Below are 18,731 nucleotides of genomic sequence, written 5' to 3'. Positions count from 1 at the left end.
GTCACGGGGAAGTTTTAAATACAGCATGGGAGATAGAGCTACATGCTTGTTAAAGGAGCCGAAACATATTCTGTAGTTTTGTTAAGTATGAAATGGAGATGATAACTGCTAATTTGAAACTTCATAGCCAACTTTCTTTTATAAAATGCCGTCCAATTTTCTGTCCAAAGATTGCATAACAAAGCCAACATTTTCCCTACCTTTTAACAGCAAAAAGATATATGACATTTTGGTAACCAACGGTAGAATACCTGCAACATTAGTGCGTACCCTTACAAAAAAGTGTGCTGCTAGTATACTTTTGACCTTAAAATAAGAAAGTATGCTTTCAGTTTACTCTTTATGTACTTATCAGAGATATACTTAACAAAATTATACTTAAGTATACTAGGCTTATACCAACAAGTATACAGGAAAATCGAAGTGTACTTGGCAAGTATACAGAAGAGTGCAAGTATACTTGGCTTATACTGAAAAGTATACAGAAAAGTATACGTTTATTTGGCTATACGGTATAAGTACTATAAGTTAACTTAAAGAAAACTTACAAGTATACTTGCACTAAAAACTATTAAACGAGTAGTTTACTGAGAGTATACTTTAAAGTGTACTTTCATAAACTAAAAAGTGGGTTACAAGTGTATAACTAACAGTATAAAGTTCACTTGTAGTATAGTTCATATTATAGTTGCAATACAAAATACAACTTGGATGTAAACTAGTTGTGTACTCAAAGTAAAAGTATACTTTTATAAACTAAAAAGTGGGCCAATTTAGTCCCAAGAAGTATTGAAGTAGTACACTTACAAGTATACTACTGGTACATTGATATTAGTATACTTATTATGTAAAGTATACTTGGTAATATACTTTAACTATACTTACGTTTACTTGGTAAAATAAACATAAAGTATATTTGAACTTGAAGTATACTTCTTTTCACATTAATTAAACACTAGTGAAAATAGAAAGTGGTCGATGCCTCCGTTGTTTCACACAGAGGACAGTTAATAACAGAGAGCCTTTGTTTCACTTTTGGCGTGATCTCATTGTGTTGAAATCAACAATAGTCCCATGAGCACCGCAGGCAGCGGGGGACAGCAGCGACGGAGACTGGATGAGGTAAGACTGAACCTCACCCACCTCCCACACTCACTCTCCCTCCACCACTCCTGCCCTGCTCCAACTCTTTCCCTTTAACACATTTAAAATCACAGATGACCTCACACAGCTACATCATTCTGTTGCATTAGCTAGAAACGCAACAGTTGTACACAAAGCTTCAAGTGATGCTGTCCTTGACCCCTGCACACACAACACACACTCGCTGGCAGCCACACAAGCCACATATTTACATGTTCACAAACATATACTGTACATATGTCAAAGGGACAGTTTATACATACACACGCTCGTAAACCCACAACACTGACCAGAAACGTAAACGTCGGGAATCTTTCCCACACGCACACACTTTGTCTTATCCGATGACCCAACACTCGTGCTGGAGGGAGGGAAAATATAGATAGAGTGAGGTCTGTGTTTAACTTTAGATCCACATAAACATACATCTACTCCATCCTGGCCAGCGGCCCGCTGCATAGCAACACATTTTATCAACAAATACAAGAGGTCAGATTCTGTGTGTGTACGTGTAGCCCAATTACCTTTTTTCGTCTTGATTTACCTCTCTCTCTTCCCCCTCTCTTTCTGTGCTTTCTATCAATTCACCTTCTTTTCTTCTCAAGTTTGAAACCTCTCTTAAAGGTACAGTGTGTAGGATTTGGTGGCATCTAGTGGTGTGGTTGCAGATTGCAACCAACTGAGAACCCCTCCGCTCAGTCCTCCCTTTCCAAGACTGCAGTAACGTGCGCCGCCAAGTGCAAAAATGTGGCAACGCCGTTCGCCACGCTCAGAGGCCATCCTTACCCAGGCTGCTCTCATACAATGTTCGTATAGCTATACCTATGAAAAGTAATGCGCTGTAATTTGTACATATCCCACGAAACCAATGCGTACTTAATCCACGTAATCGTGAACCAGGAAGTATAAAGAGCGACAAACGCTATGTAGGGAGTAGGTCGGGGTGGATGGGTAGGTAAAAATAAACCAGACTTTTGCCCAGGAGACTGCTGTTCATGTCCCGCGTGAAACCAGAAGTCAAAATTTATTGTCACGTAACCTCCGTACTTAAGTTACGCAACTTCCAAAGTTATTTTAACCCAAACCGAGATTTTTGAAAACATAGTTATGAATATTATTTTCCATTAATAGATCTCCCGAAATGTTACACGCTGGCCCTTTAAGACGAACAGTTATTCGCTTTCTTTCCAAGAATCAAATTAAAGATTGAAATCTGAGTATTAACTCCTACTTAAAGCAAACTTTACACACACAAAAGCATCATATGTTTATGACACCGTGCATGTTTATGTCTATTTCTATGTGTAGTATGTCTTCCCACAGATGTGGCTGCGTCTCTATATGTGTTTGGCCGTGATCCAAACACAGCACTCGGTACACTAGACGTCTATGAGTTACAGATTTAAAGGAAGTGTATGGCGACACACAGTTCTCTGAAAATAAATACATCTTTATGAAACATTTACAGCTATAGGTTTTCATGAGCAGGGTGTGTGCTAAGTCTGTGAAAAGACATACAGTGAAATTATAAGTCTGCTTGTGCCTTTTTGATTTGTGTGTATCTGTGTGTGTATGTGAGAGAGAGGGAGAGCTAGTGTTGCCAGTTATAGTGTGTCTCAGCAGGGGAGCCTCGGCACTAGAGAGGGGGTTTCCTGCTCTTTCTTGGCAAATACGACTGGAACAAGTGGATGAGGAACAAAAGTGTGACACAATACTCCTTGGCCTAGAGCTGCAGCTTGTGATTTATTTAATCAGCTCAAGGTTTTAAGGATGACGGTTTAGTTAGTTTGACAAATAAAGTCTTTTTGGAAATCTATCATGCAGAGTCTTTTTTACTGAAAATAACATTTAAGGAGATGTTGGAGTCGAGATTTGAAATCCTGCTCAAGTGGAAGTAAAGACGCAGACTCGTGTCTATGATGAGGATACTTTACATCAGGGGTCTCAAACTCGCGGCCCGCGGGCCAATTGCGGCCCGCAAGACGATATTTTGTGGCCCCCACCTTGATATGAAAGTTTAATGTTAGTGCGGCCCGCAAATTTTTTTTTTTTTTATAAAGTTTTTTTTGGGGGCATTTTTTCATTTTTATTGACAGGACAGTGGATAGAGTCTTGGAAAGGGGGGAGAGAGAGAGTGGATGCGGAAAGGGCCACAGGCCGGATTCGAACCCGGGCCGCCGCGGTCAGGACCAAGTCTTGTTACATGGGCGCCCGCTCTACCAACTGAGCTAACCAGGCGCCCTCGGCCCGCGAGTTTTATGTGAATGGCAGTTTGCCGTGGAAGGTCCCTTTGTTGCGCGAGCCCGAGCTGAACGAACCTACCAATCACAGCGGGGTATATGGCTCCCGGGGACGGGCAATCGGTCGGGCTTGATGCAAGCAGAGAAACATTTCACAACAACTGTGGCGGCGCCCGTGTAACATCGCATAAGCTTGATTAAAGCTTGATTTATACTTCTGCGTTGAATCGACGCCGTAGCCTGACGTGCACCTCTCCAGAAATGTAACTACACGTCGCGGCGACGCAGACCGCAACAGCTGTGATTGGTCCAGTCTCTCAGCGATGCTGAGCGGCCAGGACCCCGGACAACCACAGAAAGTTCTACTTCTCTCTGCCTCCATCTTTTCAATGTTTGTTCACACAAATCCACTCAGATATATTTTCTCTTTTCGGCGTTGCAGTAATATCAGTAAAAGTTCTGTGGTTCAACAGTTATTAGCTCCAACTCCGCTCAGTTTCTGTTTGTAGTACAAGAAGAAGAGGAAACTCATAGAGACGCCGCCGCCAACTAGCGGTTTGGTGGTGTAATTGCAGAGCAACACAAACACAGCAGGCACAACTTTATTGCGGAGTGACACCAAGTGGAATGAATATATATCTTGTCACACAGCCCCAATCATGTCTTTTTCAAAGCCTGCAGTGAAGAGAAAGGTTGGTGACGAGCACAGACAATTTCAGGAAAAGTGGGAGACGCAATAGAGGCCATGTTCAGAAGAACCGTTCATGTTCTTCAATGTTCCATTAATGTTCAGGACAGTTCATGTTCAGAAGAACCCATTCAAGTTAAAGAACTGTTAATAATGACGTTTGAGAAGATTGTTGTTTTTTTTAACAAAGCTTTTTTTGTGGAATACCTGATGCGGCCCAGCCTCACCCAGACTCTGCCTCCAGCGGCCCCCAGGTAAATTGAGTTTGAGACCACTGCTTTACATGCTTTACATCTGCTGTGTTTCACGTAGTGACACAATAATTGTGGCTTCATGAAAGACAGAGAGCAGGAGACAGAGAGACTGGTCTGTGCGTGTGTGTGATAATCTAATTGTTTATATCTGGTGGGATCTAATGGTTCGTCTGGTATCACTCATCACGGCTCTTTTTGCACACGCTCGAAAACCTTCGAGAAATCTTTTCACGTTTTGTGCACACACACGACAGCAAATTTTGGCTGCGTTCCCATAAAGCTGTTTCAGATTCAGACCGAGTCGGCTGTCATTTCCCCCCCAAGAATGAAAAGAAAACACACCCGACCCCCCTAGACAGAGGAAGAAGACGAAGAAGAAGACGAAGAACAGAGGGAAATGGAGAGGGGAATGTGCAAATAGGGAAAAAAGAGAGACAGAATTACAGACAGAACATAAAAGAAAGCAGAAAGAAAGAAAGGATATTCACCTTAAAAATGTTCATTTCAAAATGAGTACAATAAATATATATTTTCAAAAGTAGATAGTAAGAGTAGATTTTTAAAAACACAAATGGATGATTTTTCAATTTCCCTTGAAACGCAGCTCAAATTCTTCTGCTTGGCAATAACGTCATGAAGCCAATATGTCCGCCGATTACACAATACAGGTGCTCACAGTGACACATGTTTGTGTTTCTGTTATTAGACGACTGCAGGAGCAACAACAACAATGAAATGAGGAACAGGCCAGGAATCCAAATATGATACTGTGTGTTTTTATTGGATGTGTCGGTCTATCTGTTCAACCAGACTTTTGGAAAATTGGATGTTTTTACCCTGTTCTAGTTTTAAAAAGAAATGCTGAGGTTCATTTCTCAGCGACAAAGGCCACGTAGTGAAGAGGTTAGGGTGGATGGGTGGGTGAAATAAACACGCCCAGGAGATTGCTGTTTGTGCATCAACTTATAATTGATTTGTCACGTAACATCCATACTTAAGTAACACCACTTCCGTAGTTATTTTAATCCAAACCATGATCGTTTCCTAAACCTAACCAAGTTGTTTCCTGTGAAGTTTATTTTGAAAAGACTATATGCACGTAACGTGGAAATTGACACGTGTTGCTGTACATTCGTAGGAGAAGGTGCAAAAAATGAGCTGTAACGCAGTTTCACTAGTGTGTCGGAGAACTACGGTGGTCTGCAGGTAAGTAAAAAACACAAATGTCTCTCTCTAGAGCCATTGGTTTGTCCGTTCTGGGCTACTGTAGAAACATGGTGGACTCCTTGAAGGGGACCTGCTCCCTATGTAGATATAAACGGTTCATTCTAAGCTAACGAAAACACAACGATTTTTAATTTCAGTTGATTATACACTAATGAAAACATAGTTATGAATATTATATTCCATTTCTGCGAATAGATCCCCTGAAATGCTACACACTGGCTCTTTAAGCCAACAGGGACAAACACCTACAGAGCTCAACATATCCGTCTCCATGACAACTGAGGAAACTCATTACGCTAATGAAGACAGGTGAAAGCAAATCTGATAACAAGTCACTTGTGACACACTTGAGATATTTTCTGATGCCAAGTGGGAATTGCAGTCAATCACCACTGAACGTAAACACTGACCCACACACACACACACACACACACACACACACACACACACACACACAGTCTGACACATGTATACCATAGTTTGGACATACAAACAAATATTACATTACACAGCTATTACACAACAACATTCATTTAAAGATGAGCTTCAGCTGAGTCTCGGATATAAGTTCCCAGAATCACACACACACTTTCTCGTACTTCACACACACACTCAGAATGTGGCATTTGCCATGTAGGGGCCAAGAAGGGGTTACACACACACACACACATGTAATGTCAAAGAGAGGCAGCAATGTATTCTGGGAGGTGAGAGAAGTGGGAAGGAGATGAGAGGGACGGTGGTCATGGAGGGACATACAGCACCAGACACTAAAACAGATAAAAACAACAAAGAAACAAAGAAAAACAAAGAAAAACTACTCCGGTAAATTACTGTTCAGAGGAAAGATACACACGAGAACACAGTTCATTACATTTGTCGCAGTTATTATTATGACACATGTAGACCTATTATCTTGATCGTCTATTAAAATGATTCTTATTATTGTTGGCATGAGTGGCAACACAAAAAAATACATAGAAAAGTTAAAATCATCTGTATCTCTGTGATATTCTTTATTATTCTTATTGTCAACAAAACTAGTGTTTCAACCAACGATGAGTATTGTCTGTGCATCCAAATCTTGATATGGCTTATTCCTCTGTGCCGCAGAGCTCCTTTGTTGTCCAAAAACTAATAACCAATGAGTCACACTGACGCACTGACTGAAATATTCTTTCCTTTCCATGAACGTGGACACCGTAGATTATTTTTAGATGATCCCACATCGGAAACCAACAAACACACTCTTCACTCCCGCTTGAGTGACATTTGCTAAAAACTTCAATGCCCAGCTGTTTTAGTAAATCATCAGAGAATATTGCCTTCCTAATGCAGGAAATGTATTACTGCACTGACCCTGCCTCTATAAGTTGAAAGGTATAACCATAGACTGTATATAAGAAATGGACGCAGTCACCGTGACCTTCACCCATTGGTTTGTGGACTACGGTTTTGAAGCCTCGAGTTCGGCATTTTGGTAACATCCGAACGCTGAAGAAGACATTTTTAGGCGACCAAAATGTTTCAATTAACTTGAATGAACTGAAAACACACTGTGAAAGGGTTAAAGTTATAAGACCAAAACACGGACAACTCCCAGACTGAACAACACCGTGGTAGCGACCTGTCAATCACAAGGTAACCACGTCCTAAAACATACCCTGCTTTATGGTCTATTTGACTCTAAATGAGACCATAATTTACTAAATGAACATCATGCTGTATTGAAGAAGACTTGAAACTAGCGATTGAGACCATAAACTCATGTTTACAATGATTACTGAGGTAATAAATCAAGTGAGAAGTAGGATCATTTTCTCATAGACTTCTATACAATCAGACTTCTTTTTGCAACCAGAGGAGTCGCCCCCTGCTGGCTGTTAGAAAGAATGCAAGTTTAAGACACTTCTGCATTGGCTTCACTTTTCAGACTTGGAGATTGCCCACTGGGTGTAATTTAATTGAACTTCACATAACATGATCACAGCTGGGTGTGGTCAGCAGTATTTGTGACCATACCCAGCTGTGATGTAGTACAGTATGTGAATAACACATAGTCTCCACTAGTTGGCAGCCAAGCCTGATTGTTTGCCTGGGTGCAGTTACTCTTTAACAGATGCTTCATATTGCAAGCAAAGCACATTAAATAGTGACCTCCTGTACCAGATGATGGCCTCTATTGTCTGCTTTAAGGCTATTTCACTTTATTGATTATTATAGGAACACTTAAAGCTGTCGTACACAAAATAATCTTACAGATAAGTGGTGTTCTTATCTTTTAAAGCGACTAAGGGACCACCTTCTTCTGTGACCAATCTCTGTCTTTGAAACGTGTGTGATTCCTGTTAACTCTGTGTCAGCGCTCCACGCCCTGTTGCTGTGCTCTATACATAGAGAGTGACTTCGAGGTGTAAAGCCTTCACACTGTAGAAATAGATTCATCATGGCAGCTTCACACAGGCCCTGCTTGAAAACCCTCATAAATCCAATTCCAGCAAATCACACGCTTTCCTTTGGACTTGATTTAAAGCTATGCCGAGCACATTATGTCTGGATGTTGAGGAGATGTCATGAACTCGGAGACTGAGAACCCCATTCAGAATCAAGCAGATCAAGTAGAAATCCACCAACATCAAACCGTGTTTAAAGTCCTATGTAACATACAAGGGTTTCATCTCACAGCAGAGTATCTAAAACCAGCTCATATCCCAATAAAGGGTGAGTCCACATTGTTTTGGTCAAGTTAATTTTATAACTAAAATATCTTTTAGACAAAATACCAAAAGACATCCAATGTGCACAATGTGAAGGCTATTGACCTATGGCACAAAATAACCACACTATATCAAGGTTTTAATTGGTTTGTTGAATGATACCAATGACTCAGCATCACTTATTATGAATTGCTGAGATGTATGGGTGTGAAAAAAAACATGTCATTTATTAACAACAACAACAAACTAGGGCTGGGTGATATGAAGAAAATCAAATATCATAATATTTTTGACCAAATACCTCGATATCGATATTGTGACGATATTTAGGTTGATTATTGGTGCTTTCACAAAATGTTTACACATAAACATTTTTGATAAATAATCATCAGTAATGTGGATATAATGACAGTGGGAAAAAGCAAACAGCTGGTAAGTTCAGAAAACTACGTCAATTACATCACTTTACTGTAATGAAGCCTTTAAAACCAGGAAAAGACAACACTTATGCCATATTACGATTTTTTCGATATCCAAAATCTAAGATGATATCCACTCTCTTATCACGATGTTGATATAATATCATTATATTGCCCAGCCCTAGAACAAAATGACAAATGATGTTTGTCTGATGTTCGAAACAGCAGGTGTCAAAAATGGTCGACTCCATTCTGGAGCTTTTGATCATGTCACTTGATCTTCCTCAGCAGATTGCCTACTTTAAGGACTTCTCCTCCATGTTGGCTTTCGGTAAAGCCGCACACATGATGATCAGCAGTAAAACCGCTCTGCGCTGGCTGTACTATTGTTTTCCTATGGGGCAGCAGTGACGTGGCATGGCGCACCGCTTGAAATTCGTTTGAAGCAAAGTTCAAATTGTTTCAACTTTGAGCTTTGTTGCCACTGACCTTTCAATGTAACAGCTGTATGTGACATAGTCACTTTGTGATGACGTATAGAGTGCTGCAGGAATGAGTCCTAAAACCCGGAATTTCTGCACTCCAGTTCCCTCGTCTGGAAGTCAATGGGTGTTTTGAATGGGGTTTTAGTTAGATGCCTGAAACAAGGTCATTGGTTAACAAAAGCTTAAGAGATTTTAATGTTTACGACATAAAATACGTCAGTAAACGTAAACGTACGTTTCTTAAAAAAGAGACTAAATGAGACTATTAAAACGTCATCAGGCCAAACACTAGTCCGCCTTTAGCTTAGTGGTGATGACGTGAAGTCATGCGACCGTGTTGTTGTTCGTCTATAGCCTAACTTTTTACTTCTGGCGACTGCATTTATGCTTCAAAAATCATAAAGTGGTGTTCACTCGTGAAGATTATCTTGCTGAACAAAACATGTAAGTATCATAAATGTTTGTTTGCCACAGAGCATTTTATGCAATAATCCAAAATCCAATGGAAAAATCCAATTGGATTTTTGTCGAGGAAACCAGGGTGATGCTAGCTTCAGGGATGGCCTACAAAAATATCTAGGCCTACTGCACTATATACTTGTGCTGCGCTTTGCTTCTGCAAGTGTCTGCAATATGCTCTATGCCCTACTTTGTGGTAAGCAAAGAGCAAATTTCTTCAAATCATCTGAAAGCAGCTTAAAAGTTAAGACTCTTGACCTTGGAAACAACAGGACAACTGGTCAACTCCAACTGCGGAGGAAGATTGAAAGCTCCAGAGCAGCTATTGAGTGGACATGTGGTTGTTTCTGCCATTAACAAACTATAGAATGACACATGTGATGCCAACAAGCAAGACTTGATAACATAAGTATCAACAGTGGCTATAAATTACCAGTGATTACTGTGCAATACCTGCGGCAGGTTTCAGATTGAAGGGAAAACCACATCTACTTATGGCTGGTATTCTCACACTGTCGCTGGCTCTTACTCTAACACACTCTACACCATTACACCACTCCACCTGCTGCATATGTCTGTTAACATGGCAAAGACATGCGTCATGCAGCGATGAAAGCATCAATCATGCACACGCAAACCGCTAGCGTCATCTGGCATCGGCATACAGGATGTGCATCACGCTGAGAGGGCCATTTCTTAAACACACATGCATGTGCACACACACACACACACAGTCATTTCTGCTTTTCTGGGGACCACACATTTCTCTTTTCACATCTGCCAACGTATGATTAAGCAACCAAGGTTGAAGTGAATAGTTGTGGCGAGGACTTGGCATCTGTGAATGTAAACATTTACATTCTGAGCCACATGATATGGTCACTACTGCCATAGCTAGTGGCTGATGGTTACCAAATGGAGCTATACGTTCTCAGCTTATCTGTCATTAAAGGTTCAATGTGTAAGATATGCACAGAATTTTAGTTGAACCAACGTTTTCAACAGAATGTGAAGAGGTTACAGTGTTGTTATGTCAAAGACGTCTATGTGTTGTGTTGCAGAGATATCTACTGAAATGAGCATGCTAACCGAAGTGAAGAAGTAGCACTGCCCCTTGGGCTTGTCACGTAGAAGATGCAGGGTCCGTGTACGTTTTGATTGTTTGTTTATTGGATACAGCCACCGGTAAGTGGCACAGTAAACACACAGATGGCTAGTGTAAACTAGGGATGTCATGAGAACCGATACTTCGGTACCAGCTCGGTACCAAAATTCAAAAAATGTGACGGTACTCGTTTTCTTCGGTACCTCTCTCTCTGCCAACAGTCGTGGTGGTTTTTATCATCATTCAAAATCCATGTTAGTCATTTGAATTCTTCCTAAATTGCTTCTAAAACCTTCACCAGTTACTGTAACAGATGTCTGTGGTTACATTTATTATCACTGTGACAAATTATCCCCAACATTACAGACACACTGTATTTTCATAAATGGTAATATTGTTCAAGGCCTCACTGTGTTCAAAGTGTGACTCATCAAAACACGAGAGGGAAATTGAAAGAGTATGTGTGTGTTTGTGTGTTCAGTTAAATGAATGGACAGAACCAGCATTCATGAGAAGGTAAATCTGGATGTGGTTTTGCAAGCAGCAACCTGATTTTTGCTGCTACATAAATTCATACTGTGGCTGCAACTGTCATCCTGCTGACAGGAAGGGAAATTACAGATGAGACTTTTACTGAGTAGCAATGCTATTTGGTAAAACGCACAACTTAACTGAAAGCTGAATTTGACTTTGAATTTTGACAATGTGCAACGTTTTTTCTCATCATATGCAATATTACTTCCTTTTCTGTTTTTTAGCTTACTTTACCTTTTTTATTTTACTTATCTTATTTACTCATTTTACTAAATGCATCTTACTTATTTGTTATTCTAGTAGGCACTGGTGCTAGAAATAGTACTTTTTATTTTACACTTGTATTTCATACACTTGAACTTGTTGTAATTTTGAGCAATCTCTGGCACAAGAATTTCCTTCGGGATTAATAAAGTTCTATCTTGTCTTATCTTATCTTACTTATCAGTTATTTTAGTAATTTTTGTAGTTTCTTCGTGATTTTTATTATTATTATTATCATTGATTTACAACAAGCAGAAAAGCCCCCCCAACACCTCCAAATAATGGTTACAGTGACACAATAATCTAACTCACTTGGTCCTGCAGAACTTCTTGGATGGACACATACAAAAAGCATGTTAGAAATGATCTAAAATATAATATATAAGACTCCAGACACAATATTGACATGAAATTAAAAGGTAGATTTAGGGGAAAAAAAACATTGTTAATTACCGAAGAAATTAATTAAATTTGCAAATTGTATGTGCTTCTTGACAAACAGCAGCAATACTGAGTGAACAAAATGTGAAAAAATATGCTTTTTTGCATTTCATTTCACCTACAACCCTTTAAAATACTGTGATTACAGTATGTACATTTGGTGTGAATGGCCTTGAAGTGAATGGGACTTTACTTCCACTCAGCTGCTGCACACCTTTTCTCCAAAATCTGTCACTGTCTCTCTCTCTCTCTCACACACACACACACACACACACACACACACACACACCCACACACACACACACACACACACACACTTACTCTTGAGTAATAGCACTTTGTTCACTGGAGACTGTGTAGCTAAATATACCAGTAACTGATAGTCCTGCTGGTTGATGGGCAGGAACACTGCTGGCCCTGACACCGATACAGAAGATGAACCGCAACAGACACCAGGGAACCTGCGTGTGTGTGTGTGTGTGTGCGTGTGTGTGTGTGTGTGTGCGTGTATGCATTCATATAACTGTAGTGAATGATGAGTCAGAGGTTTATTTGAAGAAAGAAAGTAGTGCAATACTGTTTTGAATGCTGCCAAACCAAACTCAACTCACAAAACTACAAATTTAGATTCTTTAAAAACGACACAGATTATGCCTGTTGAAGAAAGAAAGTGCGTCTTCTTTCAAAAACAATATCTCAGGTCCCCAACCCTACCTTGACCCCCTTTTTTCTTGGCATTAGTGAGTACCTACTCTGTTGACCGGTCGCTGCATTATAGAGGACTTTATTAGCCTTAGCACCCAGGCCCTAATTGACATTTGATGGATGTTGCGATCGTAACTCGGTCTCAGAATAGAGTACGGACGCTCAGCCGAACCCAGAGAGCCACACAGCAAACCCTGTGATCCTCAGCTCTCACATAGACAGCACATACCACAGCTCTGCGGCAAAGCTAAGACAGGAGCAGCGATTCAGAGTCATGGATAGACTGAGAGGAATGGAGATGAAAGAGTGAAGGAGGGAGAGAAGTAGGAGAGGCTGTTGCTAATCAGGTAGAAAGATGCATTTATATACAGATTTTTCTTTCTATATCTGCCCCTTTTGTCTTTACCTGTCTCTCCACCTGTCTCTCCCTCTTTTCACACACAGTTTTCTCTCTTTTTTGGGTGCACTAACCTGCAGAGGGCCGCTGGCTGGCATGGTGGATCTCAGCGACGTCAGGTCGATGTCTCGGCCCTGTTCCCCTCTCTCTGTCTTCCCAAGTCCCTGCATAATAAGGCCCGAAGCGAGCAAGCAAACCAAGCACTCACACACTCGCACACTCCAGTGTTACCCCCACAGCAGTGAAAATGCTAATGCAAGGATGGCAGTGGTCGTTATGAAAGGAAATGACCCTGGACGCCAGGCACCAAGCACCAGGCAAAGGCCGGGGAGGACAGCCGAGGGACAAACAAACGGCTTATTCACCCCGCTCCCTCCCTCTCTCTCTCTCACTTTGACCACTCTGTCTCTTTCTCCCACTATTCTCCCCCCTGTACCAAATCTAGTTTGCAAAAATGTTTGAATACAAAATGAACCATCATTGCTGAAAACCAGGCAAATATTGTCCCAAGTGTTTTCCATATTTAAAGTCAGTCTTGTCCCTATATCTGTGACCAAGTTGTCTCTATTTGTGCTTGTTTGCTCAACAAAAACATTCTGCTGTATTTCCGTTAAGTTAACTGAGGTCAGACGTCTTCTCGTAAAAGACGTAAGAAGCACTGATGCTCCACTGTTAGGAGTTTACAGCTCTCTGAAGCAGGGGAACCCAGGCTCTCTAAGTTCTGAAGTGAGTGAAATGACTCGGTAACATCCATGGATACAGCAGTATGTAGCCTTTCTAAAGTTTGTTAACAATAGCCACCATAATGGTCTAGAACAAGAAACGCTTAATCGGCACAACCCCTGAGTGTATTGAATTGAGCAAGGGTGTGTTTTTATTTAACATACCGAGGGCCGTGACGAATTAAGAAGACGAAATTGGGAAATACTCAAATATTATACGTCAATGATTTTTGTTGTGAAAGGTAAGAATGTAAGGATTGGATCTGGTCTGATCTGCCTTTGTCAATCTTGGAAGGAGTAATAATGTTAGCCGTCCTGGTTCGGATTAAGGAGCCTCCGTGTTGTTGCGCAATTCAACCATGGATGTATAAAGAGAACTGGATACAGCGTATTCCTGAGAGTTACTCAGTGGTGCATGAAGCTAAAATGGCTCGACTGCCAAGTGATAAAGTACCCGGATGTTTCGGCGATCTTCAGCATCCATTAGGCCCATAGAGCAGGCTCGCAGTAACGTTTCCTTTAACTCCGCCTCCCAGCCCTCGCTCCAGCCTCAGTCTGGGTCTCATTCACATGAACGTATAGGAAGGAAAATAACTCTTTAATAAAAATAACTTTTAGGACCTTATGATTTAAATAAGGACTATTCAAGTGTTCATACTGTGAAGTTGATTCGCCTAAAAAAAAATGATCCACTGAGTTACAGTCGTCTTTTTTCCCAATGTAAGTCTATGGGAAAAAGTATTTTTGGGCCCCGTGATGGACACAGAAGTTGTAGTACCGCGGTTTGGCCACTACGGAAATTTGCTTCAAAACTCGACGAAGGATGTGTTTTCTCTTCTTTCAAAAGTTACATAGTCTCGCTTTAATGTAAAACAAGTGTAGCGTGACCGTGAGTTACATTTACCGATAACAATATAGCCTGCAGGGTTGAATAAAAGTATAAAATGTTTTAAAAGATTAGATGATAAGGGCGAATGGCCTTCTGTAAAACTGAGGAAACACAGGAATGTGCTGCTGTTGACTTTGAAAAAAGACAGACGGAGAGAGACAGAAACCTTTCAAACCCAGAAGCTATCTGTCAGCATGAGGATGGATAATACACTCCACAAACAAATACACAAATGACACACATTCATACATGATTTTTGTTTCTCTCATACAGCACACACACACACATCAGACCACCAACATTGGATGACACACAGACAAGTTAAAAGAATGAAGCGCGTCTTTTCTTCTCTCTCTCTCTCTCTCTGTCTCTTATTCAAATACGCTCACATACAGAGTGTCCTGAGGGGAATGGTGGTTGTCAACAGTGATTAAACACACTGCGAGCTGCGAGCTCATAATCCTCAAAAAAATGATCACCTCAACAGCAGGAATTTCATTAGGTTAAGTGTACCTGACCAGAACATCTCACACAGCAAACCTTTGTCCCACTTTGTAGCATCACACAGAGGTGAAAAATGATTGCTCTCAGTATTTGGCCAACAGGTAAACTATTTTTTTTTTTGTTTTGAGGATTATAAAAATGTAAAGCTTCCCCAACCCACATCTATCTCACTTAACGCCATCACATCCAGGCTTGTGGCCTTCTGCAGGCGTTAACTGTTGACAGAAATGAAGAGCTCTGAAATTAATTTCCTGAGATAAGCATTGTATATTTTAACATCCATTAGCCCCAAAACCGATTTAAAGCACTCTCCACTCCAATATGCTCTAAAATAGTAGAAAAACGAACAAGGCAGATACCAACATAAACTGTCAACACCTTTAATACAACATCTACAGTATGGACAAGAACAAATATACGGGACAATATATCGTATACCAGCCAAGTCGCCAGGAAGAACTGTTGGTCAATCTATGTTCTAGGTCTGTTATTTCTTTATAGCAGACCGTTGCTATGTATAACAGACTGTTGCTATGTATAACAGACTGTTGCTATGTATAACAGACTGTTGCTATGTATAACAGACCGTTGCTATGTATAACACACCGTTGCTATGGGCGCAGCTCTGATGTCGGACTCTGGCGGACCTTTTTTGTGTCAAAATATAGATTTCTTAAGTAAGTAGCCGTGTAATAAGCGGGATAATGTACAGCTAGCGGGTCATTGTTGTGAAAGAAAGACCGGCTCGATGTACATTATCCCTTACATAGTAGTTACATTGTTATGGTTGTTGCGTTATTACTTTAACACAAACCATTATCTTTTTTCTAACCTTAACCAAGTAGTTTTTCTGCATAAAACTAAGCAATTGTTTCACAATGTTAACCACATGTGTTTCTGCAAGCGTGATACGAGGCTGATGTGAAACGTATTTCCTCAACACATTTTTGGTTCAGAAACATCGACATTCAACGTATCCTGTGGTTTGCAGAAACGTACAATGCCAAAAGAAATTCTGCCGACCGGGTTGCTTATACTGTATGTGTGTTGGCTTTTTTTTTATATTTCCAATATGGACAAACTGCTCACTAAAAACATGGACCCAATTATCCAGCTAGGACGCAGCTTAAGGGAGTGAGCTTGTGTCAATTTCCTCTCCAATAATGGAAGATGTGTTTGCTCTCCTCGGGCCGTAAAAAGCTGAACCATCAGCCCTTTCTTTTATTTTGTTCTTGAAACATTTGCATTAACAAGCTTCCAGGAACAGTCAGCTGACACCGTCCCAGAACTTATTTTGTTTTTGTGGTTTTTCCAGAATTACACTTAAACACATAATGGCCTATTTGACTTCAACGTGGATTGTTGGAAGTGTCGGAGCAATAGATTCCAAGTTAATCCGTAAATGAGAGGTTAAAAACAAACCGTCCTGCCCGCAGAGTTTCATTCCTAGAAGAGAGTTTACATGAGTTACTCAACCGAAACCCCCTCATTCATTGGTTCCCAGAAACGGAGTATTTAGAAGATGCCAGTTACAGTACGCACTCACTTTTCCCAGTTTCTTCCTAGAAAGAATAACTGCTGTGCGTATAAAATAGAAACATCAACATAGTAAAAATCTTTAATCCCTCTCCTGATTAAGAGACTAAAAGGATGAGGCTCAATAATCCCGCTCTAGAAAAGGTTGCTCAGGTTTGTACACATCTGTAAACACAGTAAAGATGAAGAGGCAGTTTAGGGCGAAGGCGGTGGTTTGAGTTCATTTAAGGCGTTTTGTGCGTGTTTCTATATGTGGAAGCTAAAACAGGAGCTGTAAAACCCGTAACTGTAATTTGGTTTAATCCTTATAACACGTTTGTCTCTGTAAGTGAGGCCTTCAGGAGCTTTGTGCTGCTTCTGCTCTTCATGTAGCAGTTTTGCTTGACTGTAAACAAAATTGTGAGATGTTGCGAAACGCCAACAAAACCTGCAACACAGGCTTTTTTGTTTCACTGTCCTCTCTCATGAATGGATGGGAATAACTTTTGTTTGTGTATGGAGGTTATTAATAGCAGCTCAGACCAGCCCACTTTAGTTCACAACCTATTTTACTGGAGATATACCGTATAATTATAGCTTTTCTATAATGCACTATTCACTACAACACGTCTCGTATGTCCAAGCGGAGCTAGTCATGGTTAAGTTAGCCTACTGCTAAATGCTGTCGTGTGAAGTTGATGTTGAATTTTCATTCACATATCTTGAGGTCAGAGGTCAAGGGACCCCTTTGAAAATGGCCATGCCAGTTTTTCCTCGCCAAAATTTTGCATAAGTTTGGAGCGTTGTTTAGCTGCCTTCGCGACAAGTTAGTATGACATGGTTGGTACCGATGGATTCCTTAGGTTTTCTAGTTTCATGATACCAGTATCTTCACTGTAGCCCGCTACAATCTAAAAAATCTCAAGTTAGGTTAAAGAAATTAGTGGCGTTAAAAAGAACTTGCGTTAATTTTGACAGCTTTATATGTAACGTTATGTAAGAAAGTCCACTAAGGGCAGGTCTAATTTAGTCACGCTAGATACGTTGTTATGTTATCTTAACACAAACCATTATCTTTTGCCTAACGTTAACCAAGTAGTTTTGTTGTCCAAATTTAACCTATCGTTTCACAAGGTTAACCATGTGGCATTCTGCCTTTCTGCTATAGCGTGATACAAGGCTGATATGAAACGTTATTTTTGTTTCAGAAACGTCGACATTCAACGTATCGAATGTCTGCAGAAACGCACAAAGCCAACATTTTTTTCTGGTGAGTGGGATGTTTATACATCTGTGCTGGCATTTTTTTTTTTCATATTTACAATATGGACAAACTGCTTACTCAAAACATAAGTCATAAACATGAGGTTTTTTTTAAACACCTACATGATCTATTTATAAATTATTGTGTTTACCAATATTGTCACCAACCCTTGCGGCCCAACAACCAGCCCGGCCCGCCGGGAATCTTCCCGTTTCTCCCACTCCGTCATGATTAAAAGCATAGCCTACCCTCTATGCAAGCAGATTTGAGTTGTGATTTGCCTCAGGTCATTTGAATCCATTAAAAATAAATGACTCATTCTGTTTGTGAAGGTGGAAGTGAGACCTCACATGTCACACGAATAAAGCTGCTGGGGAAAGGTATGTGAAATAATGGTGTTTTTATGTACAGTAATGAGTGGATACTTCCAGGTGCAAAATGCTTGAATCATCATGTGCTGTTTAAAATCTTGCTGTACACAACAACTCCAGGCATGACTCTGGTAATGAGGGTTAATGAGGAGAAGTTACAAGCTGCCGTAAGAACATTGGTGAGAAAACATTTCAGAAAACACTATCAACTTGCTTTTTAGGTATATTATATAAGCTGTAAATGTGAAGACCTCTTACTTAAGCAGTTTAAGCTGCAGTGTGCACATTTTTAACATTAACTAGCAAGTAATTGAGGAGTTACCGGTGTTATCATGATCGGTTGAACCAGCATGAAGTGACTGATGATTAAATTGACTGGTCACGAAAC

General features: G+C 40.4%; 1 protein-coding gene across 10 annotated transcripts in view; it reads right to left on the bottom strand.

The window, feature by feature from the left end:
- LOC141762041 (ninjurin-2-like) overlaps positions 1-13,369 on the bottom strand; it is a 37,361-nt gene extending 23,992 nt beyond the window's left edge. For 9 of the 10 annotated variants that reach the window (XM_074625863.1, XM_074625854.1, XM_074625859.1 and 6 more), the window contains exon 1: positions 13,153-13,369. In XM_074625863.1, the coding sequence (XP_074481964.1) occupies positions 13,153-13,248 (96 nt within the window). In that variant the 5' untranslated portion in view covers positions 13,249-13,369. The remainder of the gene's footprint in view (positions 1-13,152) is intronic. The other variant, XM_074625857.1, reaches the window with a different exon arrangement.
- Positions 13,370-18,731: the final 5,362 nt, after the last annotated feature.

Source organism: Sebastes fasciatus, chromosome 23, assembly GCF_043250625.1.
Source record: "Sebastes fasciatus isolate fSebFas1 chromosome 23, fSebFas1.pri, whole genome shotgun sequence".
NCBI lineage: Eukaryota > Metazoa > Chordata > Actinopteri > Perciformes > Sebastidae > Sebastes > Sebastes fasciatus.
The sequence above is the reverse complement of the archived record's forward strand: the minus strand, read 5'-3'. Positions and strand labels throughout refer to the sequence as shown.